Source organism: Numenius arquata, chromosome 18, assembly GCF_964106895.1.
Source record: "Numenius arquata chromosome 18, bNumArq3.hap1.1, whole genome shotgun sequence".
Classification (NCBI taxonomy): Eukaryota; Metazoa; Chordata; class Aves; order Charadriiformes; family Scolopacidae; genus Numenius; species Numenius arquata.
The window spans coordinates 5709817-5727353 of record NC_133593.1 but is presented as its reverse complement, the minus strand read 5'-3'; the positions used below and the strand labels follow the sequence as shown (position 1 = coordinate 5727353).

The 17537-nt window shown below is 47.8% G+C and overlaps 2 protein-coding genes and 1 non-coding gene across 4 annotated transcripts in view; 2 read left to right on the top strand and 1 right to left on the bottom strand.

Moving 5' to 3' along the window:
* Positions 1-1864: 1864 nt before the first annotated feature.
* LOC141473463 (Z30 small nucleolar RNA) lies at positions 1865-1962 on the top strand. Its single transcript, XR_012463560.1, has one exon. It is a non-coding gene; the product is annotated as a Z30 small nucleolar RNA (small nucleolar RNA).
* Positions 1963-4069: 2107 nt separating this feature from the next.
* Positions 4070-8253, bottom strand: PEX12 (peroxisomal biogenesis factor 12). Its single transcript, XM_074160765.1, has 3 exons — positions 8101-8253; positions 6675-7219; positions 4070-6007 (listed from the first exon to the last, which is right to left on the bottom strand). The coding sequence occupies exons 1-3, from the start codon at positions 8224-8226 to the stop codon at positions 5608-5610; spliced, it is 1071 nt and encodes a 356-aa protein (XP_074016866.1). The 5' UTR covers positions 8227-8253; the 3' UTR covers positions 4070-5607.
* Positions 8254-8389: 136 nt separating this feature from the next.
* AP2B1 (adaptor related protein complex 2 subunit beta 1) overlaps positions 8390-17537 on the top strand; it is an 81064-nt gene continuing 71916 nt past the window's right edge. The window contains exons 1-4 of one of the 2 annotated variants that reach the window (XM_074160746.1): positions 8390-8511; positions 12721-12778; positions 14849-14954; positions 16171-16306. In XM_074160746.1, coding sequence (XP_074016847.1) covers positions 12742-12778; positions 14849-14954; positions 16171-16306 — 279 coding nt within the window. In that variant the 5' untranslated portion in view covers positions 8390-8511; positions 12721-12741. The remainder of the gene's footprint in view (positions 8512-12720; positions 12779-14848; positions 14955-16170; positions 16307-17537) is intronic. The other variant, XM_074160745.1, reaches the window with a different exon arrangement.

The window sequence follows — 17537 nt, the reverse complement described above, 5'->3', positions numbered from 1 at the left end:
TCTATATTAAATCATGATACTTTTCCTTCCAAAGCGCCTTCTGTTCAACTGTTGGAATATCTTTATTTCTCCCACTTTTTTTTTTTTTTTGGTCTTTTTTTTTATTTTTAACCTTAGTTGTTTTCACGGTGATACCACACTCCTCACGCTGCCCCTCGGTCGTGGAACCGTTGCTACACAACATGCAGCCGGCAGAGCCGGCCCTTCAGGGCCGGACGGCGTTTTGAGGCAGCGATTTATCACCGCCTTCTGCCTCGGCTCAGCAAGCCGTGTCCCTGAGAAAACGGAAAGGAGAAAGCGAAGCAGCTCCGGCGGCGATCGCCCCAGAAAAAGGCCAGTCCCTTCCCGCCCTCCGTCCCCTCAGGTCAGGCCGCTCCCGCCCTCCGCCCCCTCAGGTCTCCTCAGGGCGGGAAACGCTCGCTCCGCCCCGAGCTCCGCTAACGCGCCTTCCTATTGGCTGCAGGCAGTGCCGCGCGCTGCCATTGGCTGTTGGCCACCAAGGGGAGGGACAAAGGCGGGCAGCTCCGCCTCGGCGTGGCTGGGCCTGCGTGAGCAGTAGGCTGAGGGGCGGCCGGGGTGAGGAGTGAGGGTAATATGGCGGCGGGGGGTACAGGACCTGAGGAATGTGTGAGCTGAGACGATCAGGGTAGGGAAGCTGAGGGCTCGGGGTGTGGGGCGACGGCGCTAGAGAGGCTGAGGGGCTGGCGGGGCTGGCTGAGGGGGGGTGAACCCGACCGAGATAGGGCATCAGGGGCTGAGGGGGTGTGGGGTGATGAGCAGGACTGGGGTGGATTGTCTGGGGGTGGGGTTATCTGGGGGATGCAGCGTTCAGAGTCGGGTAGGGAACTGGGGGGGGCTGAGAGGGGGTGTGAGTGGACAGGGGCGGAGGAACTAGGGGCTGAAGAGCCGCAAGGAGTCTGGGGGTGTGTGTGTGGAGGGGTCAGTGCAGGGAAGGAGATGGGAAACAGGGTGCAAACGGGTGGCATGAGGGAAGGGTTAGATCGAAATAGGCCTCTGGACCCTTTGAGAGCCACTGACTTCAGCAATATTTATAGGTATGATAGTTTTTTCCCCTCTTGTTTTTGCCTCGTACTGGCTCTCCTTGACCTTGGAATCCCAACTTGTGACCTATCTTCCCTAGCTCCAGCTTGGGTCTATCAGACATGTCACCCCTCTCCCTTCCTCCCCTGCTAAATGCGCTTCATCCCCTTGTTATCTGTAACAGTAGAAGGTGATAAGGCGAAAAAAACTAAACCCTTAATTCATGGATGAGCATTAAACTTAAAATCAAGTCCTTTTATCTGTTGCATGCTTGCAGATCAGCCAAAGCTTTAATTAACGCCTGTTTGGAGTCTCTTCTGCTTTGTGGGGTGGCAGTGTGTCTATAGGTGTGTCAGGAGGAAAAAGAGAGGTTTTGCTGGCTTAGCAAATAATGTTTTGGAAGAGGACATGGTAAGTTTTTGTCTGTGTTACTCAACCTGTGTGGCTTTGTCATGCATACAGCTGAACACCCGAGCTCTGTGTGGAGGGACCACATCTGTGCTGATGGTGCGAAGTACCACCTCCTCCCTGGTGCTCTCTGACAGAGGTGGGTTCAAGAAGGTAGAAATGGCCACTGCTTTTTCAGGCTTGTAACAGCCATCCCTATTTCATCTTCCCTGGGTCAGTGTTGACCTACTGCAAACTGTCCTGTAGAAAGCCATGTGATCCCAAGAAAAAATTACCCAGAGCCCAAGTTAAATCTGTGTTAATTTGGGGTGAGCAGGTGTGTGTTTGTTTTTTTTCCTCTAGAAGAAAAACCCTTTTCTGTTCTAGTTCCTGACCTGGGGGCAAGCTCCTTACTGAATGGAAATAGATTTGCCCAGAGCAATGATGAGCGAAGTAGACTCTGAACTGGTATTGCTGAGACTTTGTGTCTTTGCTCTGACCAGGGCATGATCACGTAATCTTCTCTCTGAGCTTATTTAGGCTAAGCTCATCTAGAGTAAACAGCTTGGCTTCCTTTTGATGCACCCTAAAAAAAATACTGAAAAAATATTAAGAATTTTTAGCATTTTTTTTTTTTTTTTAGGAGCAGAAAAAGAAACCTTGATTTGAAAAACGAGTAGTGTGAATGCTTGTTTGGATTTGTGTACCTTGCTGCAATGCTGGGTGTAGTTCTGAGCTTGCAGTGAGAGGGGTTTCTTGGGTTTTTTTCTCCTATGGGTGACATGGCGTATGAAACTCCAGATAATTTGCCACTGTATCTTCTCTGTAAATGTAATGCTGACTCTGTAAAGTGGAGTGTGAGCTGTCTGTCCTGTAGACACCCATCAGCAGTTGGTTCAGCTGGATTCTCATCTAGTGATTGCCAGCACAGAGGCAGGAGTAGTTTTGAACGCGAGTTGTGGTGTGGGGCCTGGCTCTGGTGCTTGGCTCTGGATGAAAGTGCAGCCCTTTTGTTGGGGCAGGGAAAGGCTGGGCTGATCAAGCAAGTACAGAAAAAGATATGGAGCTATTCTCTAATCTAGTTTTTATTCTCTTCCAGGTCTTGGTGACACCTTTACATTCATTTCTCTTTTCCTGTGGAGAAGGAAGCTTCTATGGGGAATATGTACCTAGGAGTGTAGTTATGGTGGTTTTCTTTGAACAGGAGAGGCCACATGGTTTCTGTTAAGAAAGGAGGGAAAGTAACTCAGTTGCTAATGCATTAATTTTTTCAGAGCATCTAGATGAGTTGTGAGTATAGCTTAGGGTCACTAAATGTTTTTTTTAAAAGACTTGTAAAGTCAAGTTCTGGCAGTAATGTATTGGGCAACTCCAGTGCTGCTGCCGTTGTAATTGTTTTAAGCAACAGAACAAAGCATCCTGAATGCATAGATGATACATACGAACTTGTGACTTCTCTACAGTCACGGAAGTCCAAAGGTTGGTTTAATAAAGTTGGTTTTCCTTGAAAAATCTTTTCTTGTCTATCTTTAGACCATCATGGCTTTAATAACACTATTACAGTCAAAAAGCAGATAAATGGGAATGTCTGTATCATATGAATCAATTTTGTAGCTTTGTTTTAGAGCAACAAACCTGATAAATGGATATTTGGTTACTAAGGTCAGGAGGGTTAGAAGAAGCTGTCAAATCCAAGTCGCTCTCCTGCAGCCATCTGCAGGAGCACTAACACAATCTGGGAGGTAACTGCTGAGCCTGTCACCGTTGTGGGTTTAATGCCTGTTAGCCAGCTAGGCATTAAAGAGCAATCTAACATTCAAGAGTAATTACAGCTGTTCAGAATTGTGGGGCTTAAATGTGGGTGGTTCAGTGCAGGTCTTGGAGCTGCTGTGGAGTTGGCCAAATCCGAGTTTGGCAGGGACAGGGTGTTGTGCAGCGCGGTGTGGGGAGAGCTGGAGTGAAAGGCAGCCAGGGCCTGGCAGGCAGGCAGGCATCTGGTGGCCATTCTGGAGAGAGGAAGAGAGATTAACCCTGGGAGAAGGAATTGTAGAGGCCCCAGAGCAGCGTCTGTGCAGGCAGCTTGGTTCTGCTGTTCAGCAGTGAGTGAATCCTGGATTAGAGGGGGGGAAGGTGTGGAACTCGTCCAAGGGCTCTGCAGTGCTGGTGGGTGAGTCGGCATCGGTCATTCTTCTGTCCCAGATCTGCCCAAGCTTCTCGCTGAGCAGCAGACAGGTAGCTTGGAAAGTATAGGAAGGATAGACGGAAACCAAACCTATCCTGAAATAACTGTCAGTCAAATCCCCCAGCCTTTATTTAAATGACTGGTTGCACTGGAGTCAATGGGACAATCAGGCCCAGGTCTGTCTAAGCAGACGTTATTATTAAGACCATGCAGCAGCAGCGGAGCATCTGGGATACTGGCTTTTCACAGAGATTATGATCTCTCTGTATGAAGCAGTTTTGATGTAGCAAGTGATGTGAATTAACATCCAGCCCAAAGCCAGCTGTGTTGAAAGTGATTTGAAATCTCGGAAGAATCTCGCAGCTTGATGTGATTTCTTTTCCAGTAAGATGTGTGCGCTCTTACTGGCTTTCTAAAGGAAGAGAGGTGTCTTTATGGAACCCATAACTACTGGAAAAAGGAGAAATGAGAGAGGTTTTATTATTATTCCATAGTGGCACAGGTAGAAGGGTCTGGAAGAAAGATTGTAAGACAAGCACTGGGGATAAATCTCATTTGTTACAGTAGGTGTTTTTCCAGAGCATCTCTGGGAGAATGCAAATTACTGTATTTTCCCACATTATTCAATAACCTTGTTATCTTGAGGGAGGATATTAGCTCTGCTTCAGAAGATAAAAGTCTCTAAAGTGGGGGGAAAATGAGTTGACCGGTTCAGTGGATTAAATGTTAGAACATATATCTCTTAATCTGGAAAGACCATGTACTTTGTGCAGCGAACTTTGCTCTTCGTATCCTCTAAAAGTTCCCCGGGATGTCTGGAGAAACGAACTGCTGCTCCCTGCAGCCGAGTCAGGAAAAAACCTTCCGTCATGAAAAAAATCAGGTGTGGAGGAAGAACCAGCCATAATGTCACACACGTTGTCTTTTCTCCTCCGTTCAATGAAAGGATGCTTTGTTACATTATGAACGTGCTACATGGTTGGGGCTGGAATAATTGCAATGTAATATTTAAACACAGATGTTAAAGATTCCCCGCCTTGAAAATACTAATCTTATACCCATTATCATCATCTGTAAAGATGAAAGCAGCTTTAGTCTAGTCTCCTTTGCGTAAACAGAGCCCCTAGAGGAGCAAACTCCGTTTTTTCCAATACTCTGAGAAGAAATAAGTTAGGTTCTTAATCAAGAAAATAATTTTGCTTTATAAAAGCAGATAATAACAGATTCAAAGACTTTTTTTTTTTTTTAACAAAAACCAGCTCTCATCATTTGGCATAGTTGCTGCTTTAATCTGGTTTGTCGTTTTTCTCCCTTGTGCAGAAAATGTAATCCCTCTTGTATCCTTGCTTGTACACACCGCCTCTTGTTCCTTTAAAGAGTCAAAAGCCTTAATTTAGAACTGTTGATGGGAATTAGGGGTGTGATGTTCTCAATTCAAAGGCGAGTAGCCTGAAAATGAAGGGAAACTCTTAAGAATAGCATGATCAGAGCCTGCCTCTGCCTCTTTGCCAAGCCCTAGTGCCAGAGCTTGCCCTGGGCAGCACCAGTGCCTGGGAAGCTGCTAAAGGAGGAATAACTTGCCTAGAGAATATTCCCTACCTCTTGAATTTGCTGGCTCATACCCTCGAGCAGGACTTTTACCAGTGATGCTCTTTGATCCTCACATCTGTATTCTTTTTTACGCAAATCGGTATTTCTTCCCTTTTGGTTGGTCTCTGAAGGCATTTCTGTGCCAGCTGACGGGCTGTGGCTGTCCAATCCCTCTGAAACCGTCACAGGATGTTTCAAACAGCTAACAAACGAAGAGGAGAGCCTTACCAGAATTCGCAAAGGCAGCAAAACTCTGATGTACCACCAAGTTCAAAGGAGCTTTAGAGCTCACTGATGAGCTGAGGCGGTCAAAAGTCTTCTATGGGATGTAAGGGGTGAATTTAAGCTCCCTGCTACCCAGCCGCTTGCCCCAGGAGCTGTATCTGTGAAAGCACAGGGCAGGCCTTTCAGCTCTCGGGAGAGTACAGTTTGACAAGGTGCTGCAGTTCTGTGGTGTAGCCTGTGATCGGGCAGCGCTGGTGAGCCTTCACGTAATTGTACGCACAGCGGTAGCAAAACACAAAGCCGGAGGTGGCCAGGGCCGTGGCATTGACGCGAATTTTGCGGCACAGAGGGCAGACGGTCTTCAGTTTGGGTAAGAGAGCTGAGCCGGCCCCGTGGTCGAGGTGCACGGGGGGTGGAGGAGTTGGGAGGGCTGTCAGAGATTTGATTGTCTCCTGGTTTTCTGAGGAGTACCACCAGTCCAGGAACTGGAGGAAGAACACGCTGATGGACAGCCCGGTGGACAGGGAGAAGGCAATGCCGCCCAACGCTTTCCTCACTGCTGACTGCACTTGTGTTTTAATGCTGTAAAAGAGAGAAGATACGGAGAAATCATTACTATTGCGCATTTATCCATCTACAAACCAAGGTAAAAAGGACTTGGGGAGTAAATAACTGCTTTATACAGCTTCTTAAGGAGGTTGGTCAACATATCCCATGTTTGTAATGAGGCACCTGCTAGGATGTTTCTCCCAGATTCTGTGTATTTTAAGAAAGCTTCAAGTTCTGTTTTGCTCAGAAGTCTAATTTGGAAGAGTTTGGATTGAGGGTACCTGGATCACAGAGCGTTTCACTCACAGATCATCATTTTACAGGACATTAAATGTGGTCATGACTAGTTGCTGCTCAGAAAGATCAAAGAGCTAAGTTTCAGTCCTTTTAGCAATATTGTTGCAGTCTAATTCCCTTGTTAGAAAAGTGCGGGTGAAAACTGCACAGGATAAAGGCTGAAGTGCCAACTACCCTCCAACTTTGCAATTTTATTACTGCAAAATCCTGGGAAGCTAATCCCTGCTACTTGTTTCCTTATTTACATTAATGATATATCCTTTTGGAGCACATTTTGCCAGAGGTAAACTTCATGTTGAAGAATTTCTGGAGAACGAGACAGTTTTACTTGCAGCATCACCTCCAGATTAACACATCCGCAGAACCTTCTAGAAAGCAGCTCCTGAGCCATGTTCTGACATACCTGTGCGTTGGACTTGAGGTGGCTCCAGCCAATTTCTTCTCCAGGGCCTGGATATCCTCTGGAGTCAGTCTGACCAGGCGAACGCCAGCCAGCCGCAGGAGGGGTGAATGATGCTGAGCTTTCCCAAGGATATAGCACAGTTGCTGGATAAGAAACCAGCCCTCCCAGGTCATGTTTACAAAGGGGTAGGCAGCTAGAAAGGCTCTGTAAAAGCGCTTCCAGGATGATGATGGCGGGTGGATGGAGTACTCATCCTCTTCCCTCAGGCTGGACACCAGTTTCTCTAGCTTTCCTTTCAGGTAAGGAACAAGAACCAGCAAGAGGAGAGACTTCCAGTGCTGCCTCTTTGGCAGGCCAGCAGTGGCCAGAGGTTGCTGCCTGTGGTCTCCTGTCGGTATCCTCTTTAAGCTGTAGAAGTTTTCAGAAAAGGAGGCGCTGCACCTGGCCAGGTAGTGCTGCTGGAGCAGCAAATCCAGCAGGACGTAGATCTCATCAAACCAGTGCCAAAGGAAGCCATATCGGCCAGGGTTAGACTCAGCCAGCACCTATTGAAAGGGACACAAAACAGAAGGAACTGAAAGCAGAGCAATGTGCTAAGTTACAGTAGCTATAAATCATGCTATAAATCATGCCTCCCGTTCAAAGAGTGAGCCTGGTGGCTCAAAACTTATGCTGGCTTGTGAGTGTGGCTGGAGGTAAACCCTGCCTCAGCACAGAGCTCTGCAGGCTCTCCAGGGTCCCTTTCTGCAGCAGTTTCCTCACAGAATCACAGAATCTTCCAGGTTGGAAGGGACCTTCAAAATCGCCTTGTCCAACCATCAACCTAACTGACAAAAATAAACACCCACAAAACAACAAAATGCAACACCATCACTAAACTATGTCTCCCAGCACCACGTCAACCTGTCTTTTGAACACTTCCAGGGATGGTGCCTCAACCATCTCCCTGGGCAGCCCATTCCAATGTCTGATAACCCTTTCAGTGAAAAAATTTTTCCTAATATCCAGCCTGAACCTCCCCCGGCGCAACTTGAGGCTATTTCCTCTAGTCCTGTCACCCGTGACTTGGGAGAAGAGACCGACCCCCACCTCTCTACACCCTCCTTACAGGGAGTTGTAGAGAGCAATAAGGTCTCCCCTCAGCCTCCTTTTCTCCAGGCTGAATAACCCTAGTTCCCTCAGCCTCTCCTCATAAGACTTGTGCTCCAGACCCCTCACCAGCCTTGTTGCTCTTCTCTGGACCCGCTCCAGCACCTCGATGTCTTTTTTGTGGTCAGGGGCCCAAAACCGGACACAGTACTCGAGGTTGGAATATTCACCCTCGGGACAGTTTACCTCAGCGTCCTGCTCCCCACAGCGCAGAGGCCTGCAGGGAGGAGGAGGAGGAGGACGCCGGCAGGCCCTCCTCTCCTCCCCTCGCCCTTACCTTGACCAGGTGCTGCAGGGCGGGTTTCAGGGCGGCCATCAGGCTGTCCTGGGCCACCGCCTCGAAGATGGAGGGCCGGTCGTCGCCGGCCGAGGCGGCCGTGAGGTGGGCGCCGAGCTCCGCCATGGCGCCGGCTGCGCTGCGCCCCGCCCCGCCGCCAGGGGGCGCCCCCCCGGTATCGCCCCGTCGGGTACCCGCCTGGCGCCGCGGAGCGTCACCGCCCGCCCCCCCCCACACCCTCCCGGAAGCGCGGCGCTCTGTCTCCTCCCCGCCCTCCTCTATGGTAGCGGGGGCGCGGCCGCTCTAGGCAGGGGGAGGGTTTAGTCTCTCTCCTCGCGAGTCCTCCCGGCCTCCGCCGCTCCGCTTCCGGTTCCGCCGCCGCCCCCGCAGCGGTGTGTCCATCCCGCCGCCGTGAGTGGGGTCGGGGCGGGGGGAGCCGCTGCGGGGCTCGGGGAGGGCCGGGAGCCGTCACTGGGACGGGACGGGGCGGGGCGGGGGGAACTGGGAAAGGGTGGGGAGGGGCACTGGTGAGGAACTGGGAGGGGCTGGTATGGCGGTGGGAGGGGGTCAGGGGCAGTGGTGAGGCCCTGGTGAGGAACTGTGAGGGGAGGCCGGTAGAGGGTGAGGAAGGTCGCTGACTGAGAGCACCGGGAGGGGCTGGTGGGGTACTGGGAGGGGGTGGAAAGTCACTGGGAGGGCTGGGCGGGTGGGTGCGGGGGTACGGGGAGGGGCACTGGAGGTGCGAGGGGTGGGTGCTGGGAGTGGGGACTGGGCCGTGGTGGCAGCGGGCGGGGGGGGGCGCTGGGCCCTGTGAGGGGGCAGTGGTGGGGGTGCGGTGGGACGGAAGGGGATGGGGGTGCTGGGGGGGCGGGATGGGAATGAGCAGAGCGAGCTGGTGATACTGGTGAACTGATACTGGGACACTGGTGGAACTGGGCAGGGATGAGGGCTGGGGCATTGTTGGAGCTGGGAAGGGGGAGTGGGGAGGGGAGCTGGGATTGATGGGGGATACTCCTGCAACTGGAGGGTGCTGGAGGACACTGGGGAGGGGGGGAAGGCTGGTGGCCAGGGAATTTGAGGGGGCTGGGGATGCCTGGCCGGAGGCTGGGTGGGTGCTGTGGGTGGTGGAGGGGCTGCGAGCCCTGCTGAGGTGAGGGGCTGGTGGCAAAGCTGGGAAGGGAGGTCTGAGCCGTGAGGGGGATGATAGGAACTGCAAGGCATTTGAGAGTGAGGCGTGGAGCACCAAAGGGGTGTTTGCTCCCCAAGATGGAAACGAATTACCTGCCCCTAGCATGTGCTGTTAGGGCTCTGGGTTTCTGAAGCTGAAGCGCTGCTTTCCCTTTACCATCCATGTTTGGTAGCTCTGTTTAGTTTTCTGATGCTGTGGAGGCCCTGAGCCACCTTTGGGCTATCTTGTGGCTACTTACTGGCTTTGCAGGTGAAATGGTTGCAGATAAGAGGTGGTGGCACCAGCTGGAGTGTAGAGCTGGGTTAAACTGGTGATTGCTTTAGAGATTTAGGAGTTTGAGGCTGGATCCTTTCAATGCTAGGGAGCTTGGATCAGTACTGAGGCCTTAAACCTGCCACCTTCCTGTTTACACAGATGTAAAATCAGTGTGGGGAGCTGGTCTGGCTGTTGTTGGAGTCACGTGTTGGGCAGAGTGGGTGTTGGTCAGACATAGGGTGCAGTTTTCTGTATGGTTGTGGGTTTAGGAGGCTTATCTTTCTGGTTATGATTGTTCCTTAGCCTTTTCATTTAATCATGTTTTTGGTTCAGTGTACATTTAAATGACAACCCAATACTTATAGCATTAAGCATTGCCAAAGCTTCTGGAGAAATTCTCCTATTTTGTCTCCTCTTGTTTGCTGGGGTTGGAACAGGAGCCTTTTGCTGTCAGCTCGAACACCTCTTCCCTTTTCCCACCTTAGCAGGTGCTGGACACACAATGACAGTAAAGAGGGAGCAATCTGATGTAGGTTTTCTTCTAAAAATACAAGGATGTTCACGACGTCGTCATAATTTATCTTGGCTCTCTTCAATTTCGATTTATGTACAAGAAGCTGGCATTTTCTTGAGTTATTTAAAACATTGCTATTTGTATATCTGGCTGTTTTGGTTTTGGCCTTCATCTGGGACTTGCTGTAAACCATGCTGAGTTTGCTTGGTGGATGAGATAATGCTCAGCTCTGCTAGCAAGCTGTCTCTGAACAATGTGCAAAGCAAGCTCTGACATTCATGAAGCAAAAATCTGCGCGCTGATGAGAAAAAGAGCTTTCTCCTCTGTGTCACACTTGGAATATGGTAGTTTGCTTTTTGACCCACATCAGATCTTATCTACCTCTGTCAAAACAGGTTGTAAAGACATGCTGTGCATAGCCTTGTCTGAGTGTTTCTAGGATTCTTCGTGTTTCCAAGTATGTGATCTGAAGTTAGAAAAAAGGTGAAACGTCCTGCTTTGGGGTTTAAAGATCATCTCTGAAATTCAGCAAGGTTTCTCCCTCTGTGTATGTAGCTTTATTCAACTGGGATGATGTGTATGGTGCGGTGGTTTGGGTTTTTTTCTTCTGGATTTTCTCTATAATCTGCTGTTCTGGCCACTGTTAAAACAATATTGGACCGGCTCAGCTGGGAGGTGTGACCCATGCTGACAAATCCACAAATAATGCAAACAAAGAACAGCAAGGCTATGTTCAGTGCCTTTGGCGTGGCATTGTGCCAAGTACTCTCCTAGAGGAAAACATTTAAATCGTCTTCCAAGCTGGGCTGAAATCTGAAGGACTGTGTCAGCGATAGCATTGCAGCTGACCACGGGCCGTGTTTTTAATTATAAAATGAGACCCACGACAGCTTTTTCTTTTGTGATGCTGTGATTTTGTTGCTGAAAAGCTTGCAATGTTGTGGCTCGTGGCTTTCCTGACCCAGCCTCTGTTTTGGAAGGAGGGCAAACCTCTCCTTCAGGAGGAGGAGGAGGAATGCGCTTCCAGAGCTGTCCTCAGGCATAGTTTGCTCTCCAGGTTGGCAAGAGCAGAAAGGGAGAGGAATCAAACCAAAACCAGTCTGCCTAATTGGGATGAGGCAGTAACCACACAGGCCGGGCGGGAGCTCCGGGGAACTGGGCAAAGCAACAGGTTGTTTCTCATCTGGTTGCTTGGCAGTTGGACAAGATTACAACTGCTCTGCATTGCCATGCTGTAGAGCACGTTGAAGGTGGTAGAAATTGGGGCATTACCCCTCAGCCGCTGCCGATGGGAATTTAACCGGTGAGGTATTAAACCGACCAAGGTGGGTAAGGGGAGGGGGGGAAGAATGGTATGGGGTTGGTTAAGGGATGAGGAAGGAAAGCGTTAAGAAACAGGGAGCTGGTTGCTCTGCTGGGCAGTGTCTTGGAGTTCAAAGCTAAGCTTGTCCTTTTGTTGCTGAGCCAGCAAGACCTGCGAGGTTTAGAGGCAAGACAGGCAGCATTGAGGGAACAGATGACTTGCTGCTTTGCTGGTAGATTTAAGGTTATGTACAAGAGAAGAGGAACTGGGAGCGGGGGGAAAGGGAGGGAAATAGAAAAAGGATGAAAGAGGCAGGAAAACCCTTTTTGGGGATGGTTTTAGGATCATAGGTTCTTAGTGCTGATGCAGACTCTTTTTTCAAAACCAGTCAAACTGCCGACTTTCATGCTTGTTTTTCAGCCAGTACTTGAAAACTGTTTGAGTCACGTTTGTCACAGAGCTGGCAATTGTAAGAATGAAATGATAGATATCCACATATGTTTGGGCAATCCCTGTATTCTAAGGTATTAATAATTTTGTTCTGCAGAGCAAGAAAAGTGCTGGTGAGACTGTTCTCTCAACTCTCCTCAGCACTTTCTGGCCCAGCAGCATTTTTCGGTCCTGTCCATAAAAATGCAGCGTAACACTGAAATAATAAGCTTGTGTGTGTCTCAGATGTGGGATGTCAGATCTTGGCAGAGAAAGATTTCCATTTCAAGCTTGAGAGAACTGAAAAGTCATGGCTTTTCTTTTCACAAAACTGCTTTGCATCTCCCGGGAACAAAAGAAGGGAAAGAAATTAAAGGGCCTCGGGGTGGATATTGCAAGTCGGGTTAATTGTTGCTTCCATCAAGATGCAACACAGGAAAGTGTCGTTAGGGGGAGTTGAGTTTCCTTTGTCTGAAACATGGGCTTCTCGCTTCCAGTGGAGATATTAAATGTGCAGTGCTTTTTTTTGGAAAACGAAATTGTGTACCCAGGGGAAAGACAGCTGCAGAACATGTCAAGATCTGCTGATTATAAGGAGTTAAAAACCGCCTTTTCCCTTCCATGATTGAGAGATTAAAAAGCTGGGCTGAGCAGCGCTGCTTTCCCAGCCTGTCCACCTCAGGCTGTTGTGTTTTCACTCACATTGTTCTTCTGAGCCCTCTAAATCCCTGGGTTTGCCAAGTAATAGCAGCAGCAGGTGCAGAATGAAGATTGTGAAACTCGTGCCCGTGGATGTCAAGCATTTGCTGCTTCCCTTAACGTTACGCACTCACCAACCGTCCTTTCTCCGAGTTCCTGTCTCGCAAACTGGGTGTTGTCAGCTCCGAAGTACTGTTTGACTGCTTGCTCTTTTTTTATCGTTATTCCCAGGTGTTTTAAGGAACTGGAACCATGACGGACTCCAAATACTTCACGACCAATAAAAAAGGTTAGTGTTGAGCTGGTGCAGTGAATTGGAGGTGGTGGGTGGCTATTTTTACACAGCTTTTGTAACTGCATGCAGAAGAATTTGTGCTTTTCTGTTAGCTCTGTCCCTGTTTCTCATCTTAATCATCCAGGGAGAAACTTCCAAAGTAGGCCACATGGTGACAAAAGCCAAAACTGATGTTTTTAAGGTTTTGTGATGCACAAAATGACCCAAATGGCTGCTTTTTTGAGGCTTAGAGGGGAAAATGTTGGGACTTGAGCGCAGATCCAGTCAGAGACAAAGTTTTAGTTATGGACTAATCAGCTCAAGACAGAATGGTTGTTCCATTGGGCATCCCAGGATTAAATTGATTGAGAGACATCTAATATTTAAGGTATAAATGTGTATTTCTACAACAAGCTGTTGCAAAGATGATGGGATTTCCTATTGCCATTTCCTCCAGAGCTGGAGTGCTCCGTTTGACTTTCCCTTGGCTTTACTGTGGGTGTGGTGGTCACCTCACCTCGGGACAAACTGCCGCCGTTAAGAGTGGGAAGATGGGAAAGGACGTTTGGGGGACGTTTTACCCATTTACCTGTTTCAGCAGAGGGTTTGTTCTGCTGAATATACAGCGTTTATCCCAGCTCTTGCTGGCTGCAGTTTAAGCCTGATGTTGCTCATCTTTCTTCAGTAGATGTAGAAAATGGTTCGCATTAACCTCTCCTCTTCAGAATGGCTGAATGTTTCTGATGGACACTTGCCAGTGGAAAAAGAAAAACTACAGCGTTGGTCTATTTATGTTTCATTAAGCTTCAGAATGAGCTCATCAATTAAGCAAATGCAGTGCACTGCTTTCTAAGGAGCTACTCTATCTGTAAATTCAGTCCTAAGGCATCAGGCAGGTTTTTCTGGGATGGCTGCGAGAGGGCAGCCTGCACTGTGGGAGCTGTGGTGAGTGCGCTGCTGCTGCTGGCTCAGCTCTGCTCCAGGTCACCATCTCTGTGTGAGTAACTCAAGCATCTCTTTCTCAGGCGGGAGGTGCGACGAGTGGTCACTTCAATGCATTTGTCAGAACAGTACCTTCTCTTCTTTTTTTTGAAGTACCTGTTAGTCTCCTTGTGCCAGGCTCTTCTGTAATTAGTGCTGCTGATCTGACGAAGTGGCATTCCTGTGTAGGAATCAAAGGTTAGGGGCTAAAATGTATTTTGCCAGGGATATTTTAATATTTATAACGTGTCCTCAGGCTGTGGCTTCCAGTAGAAATACTGCTTGTTGTCCTTTCTGGGGAAAGCTGTCTGTCGGTTGGGAGCGTTATGCTTCTCACGCTACTTGCTCTGTCTGGAACAGGCCTGATAAGCTGTCTTTTGCACGTGTTGCTTTATTTTGTGAACTTGCTTTGCTACTTCTGTGATCCAGCCTGAACTAACTTCCCGTGCAGTAATATCTGGAAGAGCTCGTGACATGGAAAGGCTGCTTTGGCAACCTCAGAATGCAGGCGAGCTGTGTTACTTTTATTAGTAGTAGCTCTGTCCTTCTAGCTCAGAAGGAATTTGGACTCACTGGACTAAATTCGTGCTTTCCCGTTTCTGCCACTGTGCATCACGGCATTTGGGCTACCCTGCAGTCTGCTTGTTTTCTCATTGCGTTTGCAGGAAGCAGGTGATGATGAGCAAAAGTTAAGAAGTCTGGGCAAAATTCCTAGCTAGGTTAGGTGGTTTTTTTTTTTCTTGCTGGTGCTAATCTGGCGTCTCCAAATATCTTTTCATCCTGGTTGTATAATAGTTGCCTCTCAGAAACAGATGCTATAGGGATGTGATTTAATGTTCTGGAAGTGGAAGAGCTGCAACATGCAGCGTGGTTCTTGTTAACCACTTTTTTGTTAGCGAGGTATAGCCCATATCATTCCCTGAGTGTCGCAGCTTTGCTTCTCAGTGAGACATGTTCTCCATAAGGTCTGGCAGCTTCCACACACTGCTGTACCAGTTCTGTGGGAACAACAGGCCGGGAAACTAAAAAGTCACTTCTGAGCAGTCCCTAAAGCCTGACCCTTTTCTTCTCCCAAGAGGCTCAATCTGTTTTATCTTCTGCCAGGAGAGATTTTCGAACTGAAGGCTGAACTCAATAATGAAAAGAAAGAGAAGAGGAAAGAAGCTGTAAAGAAGGTTATTGCAGCCATGACCGTGGGGAAGGATGTCAGGTAAAAGCAACTTTTTCTTTCGCTTGTAGCAGCTCTGGTTCTCCGGGGAACTCAGTTGGATGTAGTGGCACACATCTCCGTGGAACAGCTCCGAGTTTGTCATCTTGGCTGGGTAGTGAGGCTGGCTGTGTCCTTGCCTGTGCTGTGCTTAAGTCACAGGTTTTTCAAGCTCCTTCTTGTTACTGAAAGCAAAAGAAACAACTGTTTTCAGCCCTTTTTTTAAAAACCCATCCAGAATTCAACTATTTTATATGTCACTTTAGATAATGCTTTCTCACTGGTTTTGCTGGCCTGGATTTTAGTGTTAGAAAGGTAATTCCAAGTGGTTTTTCTTAGCCTTACTTGTCATGGGATAAATTTAAGCTACACTTTAAAATGAGTGGTGGTTTTTAAACTGAACCTTTGCCTCATAGCAACTACAGGAAACGGGCATTTACCTTCTGCAGCATGGACCCCAATACTTTTTTCTTTCTTTGAGACAACCAGAAAAACTTGCTTGAGTGAATGTTTTTTTCCTTCCAGCTTCTGCTACTGGAGTCTACCATAAAGTGGCTGTAGTCCTGGATTCATGGCAGTGTGGTCTGTTGCCACGGAAATTAATATAAGGTTGCAAATTTAGCATCATGACTTCATTGGAGAATGAAGAAACAGATAAACTGGGAGGAAGGGAAAAATAATCTTTTAGCCAACAGCATTTGCCCTTCACCTTTAGATCTCTACAGCATAAATACCTGAGAACTGTAGATACCCTGTGCTCTTTACAGATTGCCACTTGGGATTTGAGTGAAACTCAGCTTGTCAGTGTTTAAGCTCCTAATCACTCTAGAGTTTACTAGTCTGAAATTTGGCAGGTTCTTTGTAAATGTCCTGCATTACCAAAACATTTTTAAGCAGCTTTTTTTCTTGTGGGCTCATATCCAGGCCTGACATGATAGAGTTTTCTTGTTTGTTGAACTCCCTAATTAAAACACTTTCAGGAAGTTGCATTAGCTTTTGGCTGTTCCAGAACTGACTGATGTTAAAGCCCTAGAAGAGTTCAAATGATAAAGCTATTATGAAAGCCATTGCAAACTGTTTTGGGAGGGAGGTTGTCCTCTCATTAGACAGCAGGGTAGCTAGAGTGGAACTCCAGTTTTCCTGGCTTCCTTGATGTTGTTACTATCCCTTTGCATATCATGTAATCTCACTGCTTTTTCTCTGTCCTTTGTCTGTCCAGCTCGCTCTTCCCTGATGTTGTGAACTGCATGCAGACCGACAACTTGGAGTTGAAGAAGCTGGTCTACCTGTACCTGATGAACTACGCCAAAAGCCAGCCTGATATGGCCATTATGGCTGTCAACAGCTTTGTGAAGGTAATTTGCTCCCGCAGCTTATCAGGTTCAGTGCTGTGGCTGTCACCACATCTCCTTTTTTAGCCTTTCTGAGCCATTGTTTATCTTGGCTTTTGTACTGGAGTCTCTGGGCTGGGAAGCTTGTAGAGGAGGAGAAAATAAGGAGTTGGCATCCTGAATCCAACACTTCTGGGTCCTCTCTCTTACTTCCCACTGCTAGTTATTGCAGAGATGACTTAAGCACCCATGTTAATGATTATGAGAGAGCCTGCTCTAGGGAAAGCTGCCTCTCATTTTACTTATCGTTGTTAAAGACCAACTTCTGGTATTGGATATCAGATTTTATATTGTTTGTCTTTGAACCTTTGTAGTATCTCTGTCATATGAATGTCTAATTCTTGTTTGAATGTTTCAGCTGTGCTCTGTGTGGAAAACCTTTATCTTTGGTGAAACTGAAAGACGGTTCACTGGAAAAAATAACAGCCTGATAACTGTATTGCCTTTAATTCTGTTGTCAAGTTGCCTCTCCTTATCTAGGAAATGTTATTTCAGTCCCACGTTATGTAAGTTAAAACCTAGCGCTCAGAAAAACTTTGAGACTCCTAGAGATTATTATAAAATCTGAGACACTGGGGAGTCTGATCGTGTTTTAAGTTTCTATTATAGTGCCTGAGGCTGAAAGAGGTGAGAAGAACCTAGGCTGAGAGCTGGTTTGCTCTTCTGGACAGAGAAGATGTCCCTGTCTTCCTCTCAGGAAAGAATATTGTTGTCTGTCGTATCTTTAGTGGAATTCTGTTAGAATGGACTAACAAACAAACATGGTATTTTCCAGCTTCATGCTTTTCTGTGCAAGGAAATGTCTGACATCCCTTTTGGCAAGTTGAGGGACAAGTGTTAGTAAAGAGAAAGCGTTGACACTAGTCTGCACTAGCTCAGCACTTCACACGCAGTTCACAGTTCAAGGTGTTGAATGCACTGGTAAGAGACGTCACTTCTCTTGTGTGGGCGAAAAGTCATGCATTCAGGTGTTTTTTCAGCAGTAGGAAATTTAAACTGTGAAAGGTAAATGTACCTTACGCTTATCGTGGGTCGTCCTGCACCCATCCTTTTATAGGCTGGTTTGGGAGGAGTGTTGCTCAGAGTCTGATGGGTTTGATGCATGAAAAATTATGTAGGCTTGGAGTATAAAGTCTTAGATTCCCTTCTCTTTAGTAATTTAGCCTTTGCCTACTGCTTCGTATGTTACATATTA

What these genes read in the sequence shown, in the direction of transcription:
- PEX12 (XM_074160765.1), bottom strand. Translation starts at nt 8,226, where the DNA reads ATGGCGGAGCTCGGCGCCCACCTCACGGCCGCCTCGGCCGGCGACGAC. An exon ending in CCCTGCAGCACCTGGTCAAG is followed by an intron (nt 7,220 to 8,100) that starts GTAAGGGCGAGG and finishes CCCTTTCAATAG; the next exon opens with GTGCTGGCTGAGTCTAACCC. An exon ending in ACCTCAAGTCCAACGCACAG is followed by an intron (nt 6,008 to 6,674) that starts GTATGTCAGAAC and finishes TCTCTTTTACAG; the next exon opens with CATTAAAACACAAGTGCAGT.